Source organism: Notechis scutatus, chromosome 2 (genome assembly GCF_049901735.1).
Source record: "Notechis scutatus isolate UNSWTSFEM ecotype Mainland chromosome 2, rNotScu1.2, whole genome shotgun sequence".
In the NCBI taxonomy this organism is placed as follows: domain Eukaryota; kingdom Metazoa; phylum Chordata; class Lepidosauria; order Squamata; family Elapidae; genus Notechis; species Notechis scutatus.
In genome coordinates this window covers 66491185-66512255 of record NC_142010.1, presented here as the reverse complement: position 1 = coordinate 66512255, position 21071 = coordinate 66491185, and the positions used below count along the sequence as shown (strand labels likewise).

The 21071-nt window shown below is 41.2% G+C and overlaps 1 protein-coding gene across 1 annotated transcript in view; it reads right to left on the bottom strand.

The window, feature by feature from the left end:
• The window catches only part of RASSF1 (Ras association domain family member 1), a 32888-nt gene extending 16263 nt beyond the window's left edge, over nt 1–16625 (bottom strand). The window contains exons 1-2 of the mRNA XM_026673279.2: nt 15747–16625; nt 2179–2300 (exon numbers count right to left, since the gene is read on the bottom strand). Of these exons, the coding sequence (XP_026529064.1) occupies nt 2179–2300; nt 15747–16077 (453 nt within the window). The 5' untranslated portion in view covers nt 16078–16625. The remainder of the gene's footprint in view (nt 1–2178; nt 2301–15746) is intronic.
• Nucleotides 16626–21071: the final 4446 nt, after the last annotated feature.

The following is a 21071-nucleotide window of genomic DNA, read 5'->3' as shown; positions in this document are numbered from 1 at the left end:
CCAGATTCCTCAATGCCTTCAGAGCTGTGTCTCCCTTGAAACTAGCCCATGCTGAACTGGAATAGCAGTCAGACATTGGCATAAGAAATATTTTAGGATATATTGTACTATGCCATAATTTTATGTCATAAAATATTTCATACAAGTTACCAAATTTCAATTCCACAGGAGTCATGGGTCCCGGATTTTGGACTCATTCTATAAGTTAAGCCACTGGAGGTACATTGGTTGAAAAATTATTGTTCTATCACGTACTATTTTGCCCAGTTAAAAAGTTACAGGAACAAGAGTTTTAATAGCGTATAAATGGATGGATGGTATTGTAATCCTACATCTGTTTCATTTTTTTCCACTGCAAACTTGCTATTTCATTACTAGATTTTTATCCCACTCTCTATATATAACTCAAGGTGGCAAACAACATTCCTAATATTCCTGTCTCCTATTTTCCCCACAAGAATCCTGTGAGGTAGGTTGGGCCAAGTGTGACTGGTCTAGTGTTACCCTGCTGGCTTTTGCACCTAAGAGAGACCTGGAACTCATAATCTTTGGGTTTCTAAGCCAGCATCTCAACCACTATGATAATAAGAGCCAAAACCGGAAGAGTTGGTTGGATTACAACTAACAAACCACAAAACTGAATACAGGTAGTCTTCAATGTAAGACTAATTGACACCAAAATAAAGGTTATAAGTCGTGCCAGTTTTTAGGTGGATACCATGTGACCACACCTGGTTTTTAAACTTTTTGTGGCAGTTGTTAAACAAATGTAATTAAGCAAATCCATTATCCACAATGGGCATTTCTAAAATCAAACTAAGTAAATGCTAGTTTCCAGCAATAAATGTTGTAAATTGCAGTCATATGACCATGGGACACTGCAAATGGCTGTCAATGCAGGCTGGTTGCCAACTGCCCCAACTGCAATCCTGATTGTTAGTAGTCTTGGGAAGGTCCATTGTAACTTTGAATGGTCACTAAGAAACTGGTCATAAGTCAAGGACTACCTGTAGTTTCCATTTTAAAGCAAAAGAGAAGAGGGATCATTATTTCAGATTTCAGGCATTGACAACATGTACAAATACTTATAACTGTATAGTAGGAGCAAAGTAGTAATGCAAGGGCAAAAAAAATCTAACAACCTCTTGTCTGCTATGACAGTGTTCTTTAAAAGAATTTTAAAAAGCAAATTCCAAATCTGCATTCTGAAATGGCAGCGTTCCCCGAGCAATTACATCTGAGTAAAGCAGTGCTGAAAGGGAAAAAGACCAAGCCAGATGGGTTTTTAAGATAGTACAGTAGCTTAAATTATACAGCAATGCATAACAGACAGAAATAGAAGAACATTAGATATATATTTCTATAAGGGATGCTAGAAATCTGTTCTCCTCGGGCAACAATGTATGAGTAATGTTGCTAAGTGGTATAGTGCTATACAGCTCTATTAGATGACAAAGTATTAATTGCAGTGAACCTTTCCAGCTGGTTTGATGGATGGGGGAGTCTTGCCTAGCTAGGTGCTTGTTTCTAGCAAGTCTTGACCCCGGGGTTGTCTTGGCAGCACCAAGCTCCAGCTCTAGAGAGCAGAAGCACCATTATAAGATGAAATTCGATCTTCCAAAATCACACTGAAACATTCATGATCTTGTTTGCCTTCTGGCACAAGTCTCAGATTCTACTGAAAATAGAATATTATTACATTTGAGCGCAATAAAGCTTTCCACTCTGTTTTACGAAAATTCTCTCAACCAGACAGAGGAACAATGGATTATTGACAGTCATCTAAATAATAGTTCCTCCCCCTCCCTCTTTTCTGGAATGATATTATTAAGCTTATTACTGGGAATGTTCATAAATGCTTATAAATCAGGTGTTATTTGTGATGTTGTAAAACTAGTGATCCCAGCAGCCCCAGGCACCATGACTAACAGTACTAGAGACCAGTTAGTGCAGTATATGCAATATAGTCACTTTATGTTGACTACTGACCCATTCCTTGTAGTGGTGGCTCTTAGTGAATTTAGAAGAAATTCACTTGCCATGTGAAATCCTTTATGTAGAAAATATTAAGGATGGATTCTTGGATCTTTTGCCTCATTTTAGAATGTTCTTTGCCATTCCAGTATAACCTTGCAACCTCCTCCCCCCATTGCGTTATTATTTAAAACTGTTTCTTACCACATTAGTGTCTTTTTCTATTGTCTGCTCATTGCCTTCATCCTGCTCATTTTTATACCTGGGACCCCTGCAATCAAGTCGAATCAGAGCACGGCATCGGTAGTGACAGATGAACTTGCAATCTAAGGAAAAATAACAACAGAAGTTAAAGGGACAAAATTAAGGTAGAAAAGAAATGTTGCAAACAAGCAATCAAGCAGTTCATGTAACTTCAGAGATACCCTTTGATAATTCACTCATATTTTCACCCCAGAATTTTAATGAACATTTTCTTTTAACAATCTTTAGAATTTTCATTTCAACTTTGATATTTTTGTGCCCTGCAGGCCTAATCTCTGGGGCACAGCCATTGATAATTATTGGCAGAAAGACAGCAGGCCAAATAAAGATTGAGATCGCCCATGCTTTAAATGAAAGGCCTGAAAGAGCCTCTGTATCCCAGTGCATCACCTTTCTTTGGCAGCTGCTCTGCTGCCTGTAAAGATAAAAGCTTTATTTTTTAAAGAAGGAGACTGCTTATTGAACTGTAACTGCTGCATGAGAGATATGCTCATTTGAAAGGAATGTCTAATGCCAATCACATGGTGCTAGGGCAGAGTGCCATCCTCACCAGAGAAAATGTGTTCCTTGATTGCTTTCCCTCCCTCAATATGTACATTCCAAGTAGTTTGTGCTTGTATCTTGGACCAACTAGAATAGACTGAAGCCAGACATCAAAATGTGCTTGTTCGCTTTTCTTCACTTTTCCTTTGATCTCCTTATAATACATGCTGGTTTGCAACATCTTTTATAAGCTGACTGGTTCAGACTTGTTCACAGTTAGCTTTGGGGTGGAGAGACAAGTTATATAATGATAGAAAAATCTATGATCAGACATTGATACTCAAAAATATAAGGGCAGAATTTGCCTCGTCATTTTTACATAGTTTTCTGGATGGCATATGGAAATTAAAAATCACAGTTGAAACCCCTGATGCCCAAGATAAAATCATAAAACTCACAAAAGAGAAAAATCACAAAAAGAAAACAGCAACAGTGGAGTTCACCTAACCTTGTGACCCAAAGGCCTGGAAAAACAGGTACTCCATAAGGCTGTGTTGCTGCCACCAAGAAGGAACAGCTGTGGTATCCAACAAAAGGACACTGTTCGAAGAAAAGGGCATGGAACATCCTCTCTATTACATCTCGTGGAGTGAAGAGAAATAATCACAGAAAAGCAGTCTCCCAAATACTCTGCCCTATGCTATCTGAGGCTTTAGAGACGATAATCAGCAACTTGTGTGTGCAGCATGAAGGTGTTATATGAACATTAGAACATTAGAAGAAATGGCAAAAATTGCTGTGCTGCTCCACTTCATCTAAATGCTCTTCATGGATAGCCCCACATGCAGTACAGCACATCACATTAATCCAAATGAAAGATGACTAAGATATGACTATCCATTAGCAAGGCCTCCCAGTCCAAGAATGGTTATAGTTGGTGCCATGGTGGATAAAAATGATTTTTTTTAAAAAAATCAAATCAGATTTTTAAATTTAAATCATTTTTTTAATTTTTATCAAAAAAAATTTAATAAAATGCTTTTGGACTAAAAATCTATCTAAAGACAGTTTTCTATTTAAGATACATTAATAATGTATTTATTCAGCATGAAATGGAGCTTAGTTATGTAGCATGAGGCTGTATATTTTGCAATATTTACATTTTTTGTAAACTCATTCAATTAATCCAAGCTCTGCAAGCTAATTGGAAACCTTCATTTTGTTTGCAAATAATAATATTAAAGATTTTAACTACCAGCAAGAATGAGTCCTTACATTTAAAGAGCACCTGTCATTTCAGATCCATCATGGCAGCGCCTGTTAGCAGGCATCCATTCACTTGCTGCCTGCCACCTCCCGCACCTTGTTGTGTCACTGATGTATCTCTAGCCATCCCATTAAAGTGAATGGGACTGTCGGTGAATCAACAGCGGGTCAGAGGAAGAGCTGCTGCAGGACAGAGATGACAGTTGCTCATTAAAAAATATGATTTAAATCAAGTTGACTTAAATCAAGCCTTTTTACTAGTGATTTAAATTGACTTGATTTAAATCAACTCCACCCTGGTTGGTGCCCCAGATGAGCTTGTGCAAAGACCTTCCTAGCCATAGCTACCTCCTACTCTTTGAGCAGGAGCAGTGAATCCAGGTGAACTTCCAAATTGCACACCAGTTCTGACTGGGAAATACACCCACGGTCAGAACCAAAGATGAAAAATGTCCAGAACAAGGGGGCTTAAAAACCATAGTGACTCATCTTCCTGTGTTTGAGTCGAAGGCTGTTGTCCTCCTTCCAGATTCTCAGCCATTGCTTGGTCGGTCAGCTTTAAGGTGGATAAGTACAATTGGATACTAAGAGCACAGTGATGATAGTGCACCTTATGCTCTTAATAACTTCACTCAATGGCTTCATGTAGATATTAAACAGGAGCTAGGAGAGTCTAAAGTGCTGAGAGCCCATTCAAAACGGGCTTGTGCTTGATTTTGCCCCAACCCAACATGAATTGGAATTGACCGTGGAGAGAGGAAGAGAATCACCATGATACAGTGCCTTTTTTAACTTCTACTCTCCAAAGCTGCCCCAGAAAAATAACATTATCTATACTTTTCCATGTGGATTGGGAAAAATGGGGAAAACTATGAGAATCTGTTATTTTTACAGAATGAAGGTTTGCAGAATCCAGTGGTTTTTCACTACTTAAGAGAGCCAAGCTCTTGGTTTGTACCCTGTTTGTGTCACACTTGAATTATTATAGCAGCCTATTGGCTGGGTTCAAAGATTTTGTTCCATCATTTGCTTCATGTCCAGAATACTTCTATTCTGTATCTTTCTTACTATGCCCCTACTTTTTAAAATTGCATTTGTTAAATTGGGATTTTAAGAAACATACCACTACAAATTGATGGTGTTGACTGAGTGTGCGCTGCATATATGCACACTGGTTATTTGAAAGCCCTGCTGGTTGATCTTGTGCTTGTGCATTTGTCCCAGGATTATGCCAGGGTCATTTGAATATATTACATACTTGAATCTATTACATACTTTTACACTTAGGAGCTCCATTTCACTGCAATAGATTCCCGCCAGGATTACACTTAAAATTTGAATACAGTGCTTAAAGGTTTTTTTTAAGTCTTACATTGCTTCTTTTACATTGGTCCCTGTGAAGTTGCTGTAAAATAAACAAATGCTTATTTTTCACTTTGAATGTATAGCGGTTAATAATATGTCATGAACATTCAATTTAGAGGTTCCTTATTTTATGTATGGTATAATTAAGTAATTAATCCAGTACACAGGGCATAACCTCAAACTGACAGGAGGTAAGTTCAAAAGTACTGTTAGAAAGTATTACCTAACAGAAAGAATAGTGGAAACTTGGAATCAGCTTTCTCTGGAGATTGTGGATCAATCATCAGTAACTGAGTTTAAACATGCTTGGGGTAAACTTGTTCATCATCCAAGAAAAATAAATACGAGGGCTATCCACAAATAGATTACATTTTCGTCTGTAGCAAGAAGGGGCAGAGCTAGCGCGGCCATCTTTGGTCTGTGCATCCGCCGCTCAGTCTGTATCTAGTCGTGCTAGTGGGAGGTTCATATCGTTGCCCGTTATTTCACAGCAAACGTTTGAAATGTGTGCTGCAATTGAAAATCCCACGAGTTGTGAGGTGCGATCAGTGATAAGGTTTTTGTTGGCAAAAAACCATAAACCGATTGAAATTTTTCGGCAACTGTGTGAAGTGTACGGGGGCAACATCATCACTGAAGGTGGAGTGCGCCAATGGTGCATTAAGTTTAAAAATGGCCGAACTAACATTCATGATGAACAGCGGAGTGGACATCCGAGCATTGTGACTGATGAACTGGTCGCGAAAGTCGATGACAAGATTCGTGAAAACCGCCGTTTCACAGTAACGGAACTTTCGCTTAGTTTTCCACAAATTTCATGCAGTTTGTTGCATGAAATTGTTACACAAAAGCTAGGCTACCACAAATTTTGTGCAAGATGGGTGCTAAAAATCCTGACAGAAATCCACAAGAGTCAGCGTATGGCCACATCATTGACATTTCTGCACTCTTACGACAAAGATGGAGATTCATTTCTTGATCGAATCGTAACTGGAGACGAGACTTGGGTCAAACATGTGAACAGCGAGACCAAATTGCAGTCTATGGAGTGGGGGCACACAAATTCCCCCAAAAAACCAAGAAAATGTTTGCAAACGTTTTCTGCAAGGAAGATTATGGCAACTGTTTTTTGGGATAGGCAGGGTGTGCTTCTTATCGATTTTCTGGAACATGGTGCAACAATAAACTCTGTGAGGTATTGTGAAACATTGCAAAAAGTAAGAAAAGCAATTCAGAACAAGCGTAGGGGGAAAGTTAAGTTCAAAAATTTTGTTTTTGCATGACAATGTCCACCACACACAGCAAATCGCACTCGTAGAAGTCCTGAATGCTTTCAAGTGGGAGATTTCTCCTCATCCACCCTACAGCCCCGATCTTGTACCAAGCGACTACCACTTGTTTCCGAGGATGAAGACCTGGCTTGGAACACAGCGCTTGACGACGACACGGAAGTCATGCTGGGCATGACTGACTGGCTCAAATCTGAGGCAGCTGAATTTTATGACAATGGAATTATTAAAGCTTGTTCACCGCTATGATAAGCGCCCAATTTATTCGGTGAATATGTTGAAAAGTAGTATTTATGTCACTTGGCAAGTGTATATAATAAAAAATTCCTACCACTTTTGTTTTTTCTATTGCAAAACGAATCTATTTTGTGGATATGAAACAAAACAAAAAAACAAAATTCCAAGGGCAGATTTAGTTGGGTCACCAGATCTTTTTTTTTTTTGACATTAGTTTTCTTGTGTATCTACCAGCAATTAATGTATGCAATTGTGGTTTTATTCAAATGCCTTATACTGCACTTATGACTGTATTATGAATAAAATTACTACCATTAAAATATACAATTGTATCCAATTACATCGCTTTGCTTGTATATTAATGTCCTGTGTACAAAGGCTCCCTTTAAAAAAACAACCTGGCTCATTAGGATCCACAGTGTTATAACAGGGTCAGCTAGTGCTGCCACCTGCTGTGGCATTTCATATATCTAGATTATACTATATTCTAATCTAAAACTATGTCAAATTCTTGGCTTAGTTGTCCTAAGCCAAAATCTTCTACTTTGCTTTTAATTGGAGTATCTAATATTGAAAAATCAAGGGGCTTAGATTTTAAAATGTGTATGGTTCTGATGATATAAAGCTAGTTAATCCAACAAAAATATTTGTTTAGACCTAGTGGACTCTTCAGTAGGAGGTTCAGATGGTTTGGTTGTTAGATTTATATTCCAATGTATAAAGCACTTTTTCCTCCGATTTTTCACCAAAACAAAACCTTATAAATTGATTGGTTATGAGCATGCTGAATCCATTTGCAATTTCTTGCTCATACAAGTTATGTTTTTTCTATAGTTACTGTTATATAGAGTAAGGATGAATAGTGGAGAGAAAAATTAAGGAATTTCAGGAATAACGCAAAACTAGGGAAGCTATTTCTAATGAAACAATTTTGATAAAATTGTAACATCGTACCATTGTTTCATTTAACATGCAGAATAAATTTTAGTTATAAAAAGAAGCAGCATATATATTCCTTGCTGAGTCCTAACTCAAATTAAATTCATAGGCTTTACAACTCCAAGTATAGAAGAAATAATGATACCACATTAGTTAAACCACTTCATGCATCTGATGAAATGATCAGCAGCTCATGAAACCTTATACACAGAGAGACAGAGAGAGAGAGAGAGAGAGAGAGAGAGAGAGAGAGAGACATATATATGTATTTATATATATATATTTATATATTATATGTATATATATATATATTTATATATATATATTTATATATTATATGTATTTATATATATATAAACTTAAGAAAACACACACACACACACACACACACATACATACATACATAATCAGACTCATGATATTTGCCTTGCCACACAATACATGCTTTATAAAAAATGTCTAATGGGCACAGTGCTGTATAGCTATAAGAGACAATTGGAAAAATTCACAAAGGATAAAGCTATCAAAGAATATCATGTTATGATAGTTATATAATTATATTAGTATCAAAGATAGCTTGACTGTGAATGTTAGTTACTGAGTAATATGAATGATATGAGAGGGTGATATTGTGATCCTAGGCTAGTTATAGATTCTCCAGAAACATCTGGTTGGATACTGAAGGAATATAAAGTTGAATTCAATTAACATGGGCCTGATTTGGCATACAGTCTTTTAAAACACTGATATCTAATGACACTAATGAGTTATTTATATCTGCTGATTTTAGAACACAAGAAGATAGTCTTGAGTTAATATCTACTTTACTTGGATATATGGAAAAATTACATCACTTCCAAATGAGTAACTGTATTTCTCTCTTGCAGCAAACATAACAAAGAGTCTGGTGGTACTGTATGTTCTCTGCCAATGACATTACATTACTTAATCCAATCATCCACCACGTCAGAGGAATTTACATACGTTCTTTTTTCAATGTGGTAAATGTCATAATCTGTATGCTCAGTACATTTTATACTGAACTACAGCCTACTATTGACACAAACGAGCGACAGGATAAAAATCTTATATTAGAGATGACTACATCAATATAGAGATTGAGAAAGATATCAAGTCATCAAGGCATCTTACTCACTGTGTAAACACTATTTGATTCTGCAGAACAATATTAGCCAGAGAGAGGGAGAGAGGGAGGGAGAGAGGGAGAGAGAGAGAGAGAGAGAGAGGGAGGGGGAGACAGAGGGAGAATGAGAGGGAGAGAGAGATGCATAGGAACACTACGTACGTAGTAGTGCACCAGAGATAGAAAATGATTTCCCATATGACTAGGGAAGGAAGTCAGAGGGGGGGAAATAAAAAACCAGGGTAAAGTTCAGAGTACATAAAGCAAACATCCTGAAAAATGACGGGCTCAGAATAAAATTCCTACTAGTGAGTACAGATATATTGTAAAGAAGATGTGATTACCTTTTACTTGGCTGCTAGAAAGTTGAGGCTAATAAAGGTAAATCAACATCAACCAATACTTACACATGTTGCAAATACAATTTAGAAATGTGCATAAACCAGATCATACAATTACATCAGAATTAATCCCTCCCTCATCTATTGACATGTTTGGAGAATATGTTATAGGCACTGGGAATATCAAGGACCAGATTTGTCAATTTTCACAAAATGGAAGGTATGGGGGCATGGCCAAGTACTAAACAAAAAAAGAACAAAACCTAGAGAAAGGAAGAGGTCACAGGGACCCAATATGTCTATATCCATATATATATTTTTTGCAATAAATGCAGAGGTGGTATTCAGCAGGTTCTCACCAGTTCTGGAGAACTGGTAGCAGAAATTTTGAGTAGTTTGGAGATCTGGAAAATACCACCTGTGACTGGAGGTTTTACAGTATCCTTCCCCTGCCACGCCCACCAAGCCACACCCATGGAACCAGTAGTAAAAAAAATTGAATCCCACCAGTGAATAAATGGAACCAGACAATATGTTATTCTTAGGAGAGGTTTTTATGTATTCATAGTTGTCTGTTAATGAAACTCTCCATTCACATATTAAAAAACTGCAACAGAATTGTTACTTATTTCATCATATTGTAACAAGACATAGATCATAACTTCCTTCTATCCTGGCCTGTCAAAAGTAAAAAACCTGAATGCTGCAGTGATAATTTAAAGACATTTTTTTCTTTATACATGCCTGATTCTGATATAGAATTGAGCACCAAAGTATAACACAATTATATTCCATTTCAGATTGGATAGCAACTAATTTAATTAAACTTAGCTATATCCTACTTCAGTTAATAGAGTAGGTTAGGCATGATTCAAGAAGAAATTGTAATCTGACATAAAATGTGGTACTGAAATCATGTAGGACTTGTTCTTAAATCCTTACGATCCATATTGACTGTTTCCTAGTATGATTTGATTGCTTATTGTACCCTATGACTATTATTAAGTGTTGTACCTTATGATTCCTGACTCTTGATGAATGTATCTTTTCTTTTATGTACACTGAGAGCATCTGCACCAAGACAAATTCCTTGTGTGTCCAATCACACTTGTCCAATAAAGAATTCTATTCTATTCTAAATAGCAGAAAACTAGGGATGGCAACTATTTTCAAAGACTATGATATTATGTTAAACACAAGTTTGTTTATTTGCTTAAAAAAGATGGATCCTACTTTTTCAGAACAAAGAATTTCTAGCTCATCAATGTGCTTGTGCATTGGCCAACCAGATATTTATAAGGCCATCAGCAATACATCAGTTCAAAGTACCTTCTATTTCATGTTCCCTTAATAATCAGCAGATCTTTTTAAAGTACCTGTTGCCCACTAGCGTAAGGAAACTTAAATTTTAAATTTTATATATCAACATTTATATTTATGATTTATAAATATAAATCATACTGTATATATGGTTATATATCAACATTTACGTTTTATATTTAAATTGTTTGCCACAACATAAGCGATTATATATGAGAATTCCAAGCATGTGAATATACTGCCAAAAAGAGCAATGGGTTGCATCAATAGAGAGGGTATCAAAATGATGGTAAATGATAGTTCAGTTTATGCCTCATGAGCAGATTGCACCTGAAATTCTCTGTTCAATTCTGGTTCCCACAATTTAGGAAAGATGCTGAGAAATTTAAAAGAATGCAGAGAATAGTGATAAAGATGGTGGAAGCTTGTATGCTAAATCTTATGAAGTTTAAAAACTGACTATATTTAGTTTAAAAAAAAAAAAGATGAAGGGGAGACCTAATAGAACCTGTCTAATTCTTGAAGGGATGCCATAGAGAAGGGGATACAGATTTATTCTCCATAATGCCCAAGGGTAAGGCAAGAACCTTTGGATGGAAGCTTTATAGAGATTCACATTGAAAACGAGGTATTTCCTGGCCAGGTTAAACAACCTGCATCTTGGACAGTCCCAGGTACTCCATCCCTGCAGGACAGCCATTAGTCTGGAAGGCCTGAGGATTTCTGCTCTGAGCAAGGGTTGGATAAAATATTTCCAAGATCCTTTCCAAGCTATGATTCTATGAGTTCCTCCTTTGCAACCTCTCTGATAGAAACATCTGAGGCTCAAGTTGAGCTCAGATATGTATGTTTAGTGATTCTGGGTGGCTTACAGTTAAAAAAAAAACCCAATATAAAAAGAATAAAAACAATAATTCCCCCCCCCCCTTGGTGACAACAAGGAATCAAATGAGCTACTTGATAGACTCTAATCCACTCTGGGTTCCCCAGGACAAGGTCTTCAGGGCCTTGAGAAAGAGTGTCAAAGTGGGGGGGGGGGCCAGACTAATTTCTGAAGGGATGATGTTCCAAAGGGAGGGTGCCACCATGGAAAAGGCCCTTCTTCTGGGTCCCATCAGAAGTGCCTCCTTAAGGAGACAGAACCCACAACATTCTCTGCTCTAGTGAAATGGGTGGATATAACCAAGAAGAGATGGTTCTTCAGATAATGTGATCCCAAGCCAGGAGAGGGTTTAAAGGTGATAACCACGGGTGAAATTCAACCATCTCGCATGAGGTGGTAGGGATGATTGGGTTCAGTTGGGTGAACTGAACCTGGTTGGCCCCACCCATCCCCACCCGGTTGCACCTGTGTTGGCAACAGGGATGATAGCAGCAGCAGGTGGACTGATGCGCGTGGGAAGGGAGCGTAGCGTGCGGGAGATCACAGCATCAGAGCCCTTCCCGGGTGTTCCCTGGCCTGCGAGGGGAGGGTGCAATCTCCCGCGCCCACCCTCAGGAGCCGCAAAGTGTTCGCCGCCCCTCTGGCACCTGCCAAGCCTCCTCTCCAGTGTGCTTCGCTTCCTCCTCGCCAGAAGCACTCACATGCCCAGTGGGAAGGAGAAGACTTGCCAGGTGCCAGAGTGACGGCGAGTGCTTTGCGGCCTGTGAGGAGAGCCCAGCCGGCAGTTTCCACAGCAACCGGGGGAGAGCCAATCCATTGGGACTGCTTGAGCCCACTTGGCCCAGCTGACTCAACCACCGGGAGCTTGGGCAATGGAGAAGGCACCAGAGGGACCCCTGCCTGTCATGACTTTCTTTCAGCCCTGCAACCACCAAGTGCTGGTGCTGTACAGTGAGGAGGGGGCAGGGGGAACAGATGGGGGGAGGAATCGCTTCTCCTCCTCCTGCCAGAGACCCTCCTCACCCCCTCCCTCTTCAATCAAGCAGCGGTTGCTACTTAGCACAAAACCTTTGTTTCCCCCCATAAAAAAAAGTATCAGAGAGAGAGAGAAAGGGAGGTGAGAGAGAGAGGGAGACAGAGAGAGATGAGAGAGAGAGAAATGAGAGAGGAGAAAGAGAGAGATGAGATGAGAGAGGCCAGATGATGTTGACTTGGCCACGCCCACCCAGTCACATGACCACCAAGCCACACCCACAGAGCCGGTAGGAAAAAAAATTGAATTTCACCCCGGTGACAACCAGCACTTTGAATTGCACCTGGAAGCAAATCAGTAGCCAATGCAGCTCCTGAAGGAGAGATGATGCATGTGCACACCTGGATCTGCACAAAACCATGCAGGACATTGCATTTTGAACCAACTGGAGCTTCTGGATGCTTTTCAAGGGGAGCCCCATGTAGAGTGCATTGTAATAGTCAAGACAGGAGGTCACTAGGGTGTGAGTGACTGTGAGCAGAGATTGTTGGTCCAGGAAAGGGTACAACTGGCACACAGCCTGCAGTTTTGCAAAGGCCTCCTGGCCACAACTATCACCTGCTCCTTGAGCAGGAGTTGCAAGTCCAAGAGAACCCCCACATTATGCACTGGGTCTGTTTGAGTTAATGCCACCCCATCCAAGACCAATGGTGGCAATTCTCCATGGACCAAGGAACCTTGAATCCAAAGCCACTCAGTCTTGCTAGGATTCAGCACTACCCCCATCTTGTTCCTACCAGAGATAAAAAAGCATGACCAATGCAGTTTCTGTTATAATGTCATAGGTGAGAATCATGTATGTATGGATCTGATCAAATTACAGATATAAAACTATTTTGGAAGTGTTGTATATAGACATTTGCATACTCGTAATACCACATTCCTATTGGACAACCACTGCCGCCTAGCGATTGGCGGTTTAACAACAGTTGCGATTGGTCCGCCAAGGGCGGGAAGTTTAAAACGATGCCATTGGCCGTGAGCCGCCGCTATAAAAGAGGCTGCCGTGGCTCGAATTTAGTTGAAGTTACTGACGCTTAATAAAGAGCTCCAGTCTTCGAGTCCGTCTTTATTCCACAACAGAACAGGAAGCAAGTGATTGCAGAATTCTGGAAACTATTTATAGAAAAATACACAGTTCATTGGAATTCAAAAACTTTTGTTTTGCTTGTATTGCTGTAAACTGAATGTTACTTGATTGCACATAAGGGTTCCAATTCTGTTCAAGTCTGCACAAATCAATTTTCAAATTACAACTTGACCCAGTTTAAAAATGTAGTGTGTGTGTGTGTATACAAATATATATCTCCATCTACTCTTAGACCTAAATACAGATTCCTGTTTTACTAATTCACAGCAATTTCTAAACCCTAATTTGTAGTTGAATTATAATAATGTCATATTTTACATTCATATGCTTTGACAGAGCAAAAGAGACATTTTATTCTTTCCAATAAAGGAAAATTCAAGAAAGAAATAATGTAAACAACCTCGGGACTACTTCTGTCTGTCTGTTAAGAGGATTATTCTCCCAAATCCAAACAAAACTGGACCAAATTTTGTACAAAATGCCTACAAAAGGAAGAGTGAGTTTAAATATGGGCCAGATGTGGCCAGGAGTTGTGGCAAAACATTTTCCAGAAAGGAAACCTCTATAGAAGAAACAACTGGGCAGTGGCTCTGGAATGTTGCTTCCTGCTCCATTCTAAGCTCTTCTCTGAATCTCTTCTGGGCCTGTGACTCACAGCACAGAGTATCTTGCCCATCCTGTGCTTCCCAATGCACAAATATACAAAAACACAATGGAAGAGCAGAAAGAGCTCCATGAGCAACATACACTACAACAGGGGTTCCCAACCACCGGGCCCCGGACCGGTACCGGTCCATGGATCATTTTCTACCGGGCCGCCGGTTTGCTGGGCGCCGCCATCTTGTTTCGATGAGAGAGTGCTTCCGGGTGAGCTTTTCCGGTTGGAAAGCGGCGTTTGGGTCCTGAAGGAATCCTCGCGCCTTAGTTTCATCGAAGGGGGCGGATTTGAACGAAGAGCCATCCCGATGGTGGAGGAGATTAAGAAAGCACAAAAAGGTACAAAGGAGGAGTTGAAGGTGGCGGAGAGAAGCGGGGGATGGCTGGCTGGCCGGTCGCTCGGCTCGCCTTGCCTTGTCATGCGTGCTGATGCCGGTACCGGGCTGCGGATCATTTTGTGATGCCAGTACCGGGCCGTGGCACAAAAAAGGTTGGGGGCCACTGCACTACAATCCTCCCTTTAGACTAGGGGTCAGCAACCCACGGCTCTGGAGCTACATGTGACTCTTTCATCCCTCTGCTGCGGCTCCGTCAGCAGTCGGTGCCACAATTTTGAGAGGAGCTTCCAGTTGGGGGATGGGGAGAAGCACGGGGTGCTAGGAGGAGACTCTATGATGGGGGAACTGGACTTCTGGTTGGCTCCAGAATTGAATGGGGGCTTCCGGTTAGGACCTTTGTGGCTCGTTGAGTGTTTAAGGTTGCCAACCCCTGCTTTAGCCCCTCACAAACACACTGTGACACATCTGCACACACCCCTTACGTAGTCCCTTACACACAACACACAGGCAGCTTGTATCACCAGTGTTAGTAAAGAGATTCAAAAGGAAAAAAAAAGATCTAATTGTATTGCATGCCCATGTTCAATAGTTGCTCTGGATAGAGCGTCTTTAAGAAATGCAATTTTCTCCAACACACAGCTTTCAAAGAAATCTTGAACCAATGCAAAATATAACTTTCAGGGGATCTGTCATCTTATTTTTCTCACACAGCTCTTAAACTGCACTTTCCATGCAAGAGGTCTTTCTTTCTTTCTTTCTTTCTTTCTTTCTTTCTTTCTTTCTTTCTTTCTTTCTTTCTTTCTTTCTTTCTTTCTTTCTTTCTTCCTTCCTTCCTTCCTTCCTTCCTTCCTTCCAGTTAATCAGTTTTGTCACTTCTGAATCTGTGCCTGCCCTATTCAGTTATTCTAAAAGTTCAAACCGAAACAGTAATAAACCTGACACGGTTTTTGCATGGAATAGGAGCAAGGGTCTTAACATAGCCCAAATTGTAAAGCTTTGGCCACCTTATGCACCCACCATTGGGCATTACACCCCCTTCCCCGCCCTTCTCTTACTCCCCGAAACTTCTGCGAGCGGGACTCAGGGTGGGGCGGGGGGTGTAGAATTAAACTCCGGTACTCACAGATGCAGCGGAGGCGCTTTTTGTAAACGCCCCAGATGAACTCCCCGCACAGATCGCACCAGGTGGGTTGACTCTGAGTGCAGGATCTGAAGAGGTGCCCCTCGCCGAGCTCCTCGGTCAATTTGGGATCGGTCTGGCCGCCCAGAAGGCGGATCTGGCGAACTCGGGTCAAGAGCTCGGGCACTTTTCCGGGAGAGATCCTCAAGGCGTTGGCGCGCTCTAAGCGGACGGGGCGTTCGGCCGTGCCTCGCGGGCCGCGCGTCAGGTCCAGCTGCTCCTCCAGCCCCAGGTTCTGCAGTTCGATCATCTCTTGGTGCCTGGAACAGTTCATGGCGCCCTCCTGCGCTGAGGGCGGAAGGGAAGAAAGGGCTCGGGAACCCGCATGGGAGTCCTCATCAGGGCTCGGCTGGCGTTCCCATCCTCCCCCTCAGAGCTCGTCGGAATCCTTGCCTTTCGTGCGGTTTCTTCGCTCCCGGGCTCTCCTCTTGCCTCCCTCCGTTTTGAAGAAGCAGTCCGAGCCAGATCGCCTTGGATCTTTGCCCGAGGCTCAGTCAGCGGAGCCTTGTCCTGCTCTTCTCTCACCCCATTCTTCCCGGCAACAAACGGGGTGGCTTTCTGGGCTTTAGGGCAACGGCCTTCTCCCGCGCGTTAAAAGTCTGGAGAAGAAGGCGGCGACGGTTGGTGTGAAACTCGGGCTGCGTCTTTAAAAGGGCTCCTCAGAAACTTTTTTTTTTTTTTTTTTTGCGCGCAAGCGGTCGGGTCAGCCCGCCGCCCCTTTCATTCAGGTCCCTCTCTTTCCAGCAATGGGATGGAGGGGCGGAGAGAGAGAGAGAGAGACGCGGGCGGTGCCTCGCTTCGGAAGCTTTGAGGCCGACGCTCCCCCTCCTCACTTCCCGCCTTAAGGCACCTCCGGAACAAGAAGTCGGTCCCACGCAGGTTCGAGGAGAGCGGTAGTCTCGCAGCGAGGAAACACTCCCCCTTGATGAGGCGGGAGGGTGAGGTAGATGCGCGAAGGGGAGGAAGCATGGTGTAGAACCGCGCCGCGGTTTTTAGCGGAGGGGCGGCTGGCTTGGAAATAAGAGAAAAAAGTTTTGGCAGAGAAAGTTGAATAGACAAAGTTGAAATGCTGCCATCTCTCCCCATCCCCCCACCCCTCACCCCACCCTGCCTGCTCTTTCCCCGCTGGTCGCTAAGTTGGGCTTTGCCTCGCCCTCCGCGTTCTGCTGCTGGGTGGAAGTTGGGAACCACAGCGTGGCTTGCAACGGGTGGGGCCTGATGTCAGCTCTGGGGTTGAGGGAGCCAGCAGTATGGCCCTGGGACAAATAGGGATGGCAAAGTGCCCACCTACTATCACCAAGTATATACTGTTAAAAACCAACTCTACTATTGATTTGGACTTAAGCTGAGAGGAGCCACCTTCCTCCACTTTAGACTGCAAGTTGCTAGCTAGGGAGCCACCATCCTTGCTTTATGTGGAAATATTGCTTTTTGTGTGCACACAGCTTCTTCCAGGTGCAAAGGTTCTCTGAACCAGTCTTTCCTAAAGTGGGGTCTTCCTGATACTTGGAACTACAGCTTTCAGAATTGTCAGATTGGTCCAGTAATTGGCTATGTATGTAGCTGAAAACCCTATAAACCAGGGGTCCCCAACCACCGGGCGCGGACCGGTACCGGGCCGTGGAGCACTCTTTACCGGGCCGCAAAGAATTTTTTTTTTAAAAAAATGGCGGCTTTCTTCGCCTTCGGTGAATGCTGCTGGGATCGGGATCAAGGACACAAATGAAAGAAGGGGAGGGAGGAAGCAACCGAAGCCTGTCCTGCTCTCTGGCTCAGCTTTCTCAGTCGCTTTCGCTCCTCCTTCTTCCTCCAGGAAGAAACTGCTTCAAAGAAGCCGGGGGGTGGGGTGGCTTTTCCTGTCGCCGCAGCTTTCCCGAAGCGCCCATTCACCCCCACCCCACCGCCCGCCCGCTCGCGGTTCAATCCACAGTGCTCCGTTCTGCCTGCCTGCCTGTCTGGTTGTTTGGGAGCAGCTTCGGCTGAGAATAATAACTATTCGCCTCTTTTTATCAGCCGAAGCTGCTCCGAAAGCAGGCAGGCAGGCAGGCAGGTAGAATGGAGCACTGTGGATTGAACCACGAGCGGGTGGGCGGGCGGTGGGGTGAACGGGCGCTTCGGGAAGCTGTGGCAACAGGAAAAGCCACCCTCCCAGCTTCTTGGGCTGCTGGAGGAGCGAGAGAGCGACTGAGAGAGGAACGAGGCAGACACCTGAGGGAGGGAGGGAGACACCTGAGGGATGGGGCTGAGGGAGGCAGGGCCGGCTCCCTGAACTTGGTGGTTTGCTGGCAGACGTTTTATTACCCGACTAGGTAACAACATCAGATGTTACCTAGTCAGGTAATGAAACGTCTGCAAGCAAACTACCAAACTCGGATTCTTCCCTCCCCCCCCCTCCCCCCCGTCCTTGAAAAAATGTTTCTGCTTGAAACCGGTCCCTGGTACAAAAAGGTTGGGGACCACTGCTATAAACCATACTTCCAACTTTTAAGTGTAAAGTAATGGATCTCAGTGGATTACTTGCAATCTGTATTTAAGACAGTGGTTTAGCTGCTTGCTTATTGAGGTAAGAAACCACAAGAACATCTACGTCTAGAGATCAGCACTTCCAGCCTGCAAACAAAGCTTTGTTTTTGCTTAAAATAATTGCTCAAAAGTATTTTCCTTTTGTGCAAATAGTATTCTCCAGCCTCTCTTCAGTCTTCTACAAAAGAATCTCTGCTGTATACTGTATATAAATAAGGTTTCCTATTAACTTCCTTCCCATTTTCCATTAAAGGTAAACTCTTCTTTGAATCCAGCTCAAATCTTAATGACTTCATAAAAACATCCGTATAGTTTTCTTGGTAACAATGGTTTGCCATTGCCTTCTTCAGAGATGTTTTCTCAATTTCTCAGTTTAGGCTGCAGTCCTAAGATTTCCTCACCAGATCTGATTCCACTGACTTTTTTGAGACCAGCCACAGCTATAACAATGCAAAACAAGATTAACAAGGACGTTTCTGCACGACAGTTTCTGTTTTAGAATTAGATAAATGCCATAAAATAGATTCTGTACCATACCATCAATTTTTAGGAGGCTATGTTGCATTATTATAATAAAAGAATGTTTTTCAACCCTCATTTGCCATGATAAAAATTAAGGCATCAAATAAAAAGTTTCAACCTCCAAAGTTCTCCAATGCAACCCTTAGACAAGATTTCTAATTTCAGACTCCTTCAGGAGGAAAAGAAATATAAGAACTTTTTAGGCCATGTTTGTAGGGATGAATTAAAGTTCAAAAATCTTTTCTTTCCCATTCTTCTGTCAAACTCCATCATTTGCATCTGCTTGTTGAGGGAAAATACAGACCATTCCATTTTTCTATATGAAGTCTATTGTTCTTTTTGTACTGAAAATGCAGGAGTCTTACCACCCTTTCCCCTTCATATGATGATGTACTGGCAATGTACTTATATGACTGCAACAATTGAGATAGAAGTAGTCATTTTAAATTCCCATCCCAAATTGGATCAGAGTAGTAAGTATGGGCTCATGGAAGAAGCAAGTTCATGGTCATGAAGAGTGCCAATGATGGTAACTCAGAAGCTGCAAGCAGATCCCCAATATTATAAAGTATGTGAGATGCCTTAAGCTCTTCTCCAGACGTCTTGTTTTTCACCAACATAAAAGTCTGGAATGACTAGAGAAGTGAGTCCTTCCATTTTAATCCCAAACTTGGGGAAAAGAATGGATCTGTCATTAGTCTGAAGTACTATAGTTTAGCCCTGCTCACTGGTGTAAATTATAGTATGATTTGGCTTGGGTGGCTTCAAGAGAGAGGAAATCGCTCATGATCTTACTAAATACAGCTTTTGTCAGCATTCATAGCAAAAGTCTTATTGAAAATCTTGGCTAAATCCTTAAGAGTGTTGATGGTGGTTGCCATAGATTCATATTACTGAGCTTACTCTTTTTCTAAAATTATCTCCAAGTCAAAAGGAGAAAAAAGAATGAAGCTAGAATGAGGGTTGCAGGCCCTTTCGCTTGCTCCAGGCACTGCATTTTGAACTCTTATGAGAAATAGAATCCATTTGAACAAATCCAAAAACATCATTGGAAAAAACTAGAAATTGTCCTATTTTTGCTGTTTCCTGGGAATAAGCATATTAAATTTAGAGAGGTCTCAGAAGCAATAAATACTATTAGTATCTATCTTTGTCCAGCCTGGAAACTTAAATCCGCAGCTGTTTGTAATCTCAAAATGCAGAGAGGATTTCTATGTCCTCCAATCTTGCATTGTTCCTTATATTTAATATTAAAGCTGCAGTATTTTCTACATGGGAGGAGTTTTTCAGGAATAGGTAATAAGGAGAGCTCTGCTGTGAACATTGCAGCATTTGAAAGTTCACTCTAAAGTCAATTTTTCAACATAAACTTAACTGCTGAAATATTTTCCCTTCTTGTGGCCAGCAGCTCATCTACCATTGCCAATTAGTTAAAAACCTGTTAACAAGACAATACATCCGGGATTTTATTGTTCCCAGCTTTCCTGGAATAAGGCATGTAATCAGAACATGTTATGAAAAAATAAAAGGGAAATTAATGAAGGAAAATGTTTTTAAAATGAGTTATTATGCACATGACTTAAGGATATTTCCTGACCGAAAACAAGAATTGTTACAGAGATTATATCATTTGAAGACCTTGATTTGATTCATTATTGAACAATTGGTATCTCAGCTTTGTAATGTAAAAAACTAAGCATATAGAGACAGTCTAGAATATGTCAAGTTGCTTATTTAAAGAATGTTTTTAATCATTGTTTTTAATCAGGGTAGTAGGGACTAAGGAAGAAATAGTATAGCTGTTTTGAGGGAATTCCTGACATCTTTCCTCAAAATCATTGAGATTTCAGAATTTTTTTCCCAAAGGCATTTAAATCTTGGACTATATTATGGAGGCAGGGAAGAGAGCAAGCATACTGAAAATACATGGAGTATGGAGTAAAAATATTATTCCAAAATGCATATTAAGAAATGCCTTTCTCAAAATCACAACTTTGGCTAGAAGAAAAAAGCCAGAGGGCTATGATTTTCAGAAATAACTTAAAATTTGTTAAAGATCTTAGAAATATTAAGAATAGATATTAAACATTTTCCATTTATTCAATTTTCTGCAATTTTTTGCATGAGATTATTAGTTATTCAGTAGCACTAAAACTCATATATATAGCAGATTATTAATGTTCTTTTATTAACAAAATAAGTACTAAATAACAGAGTCAGCTT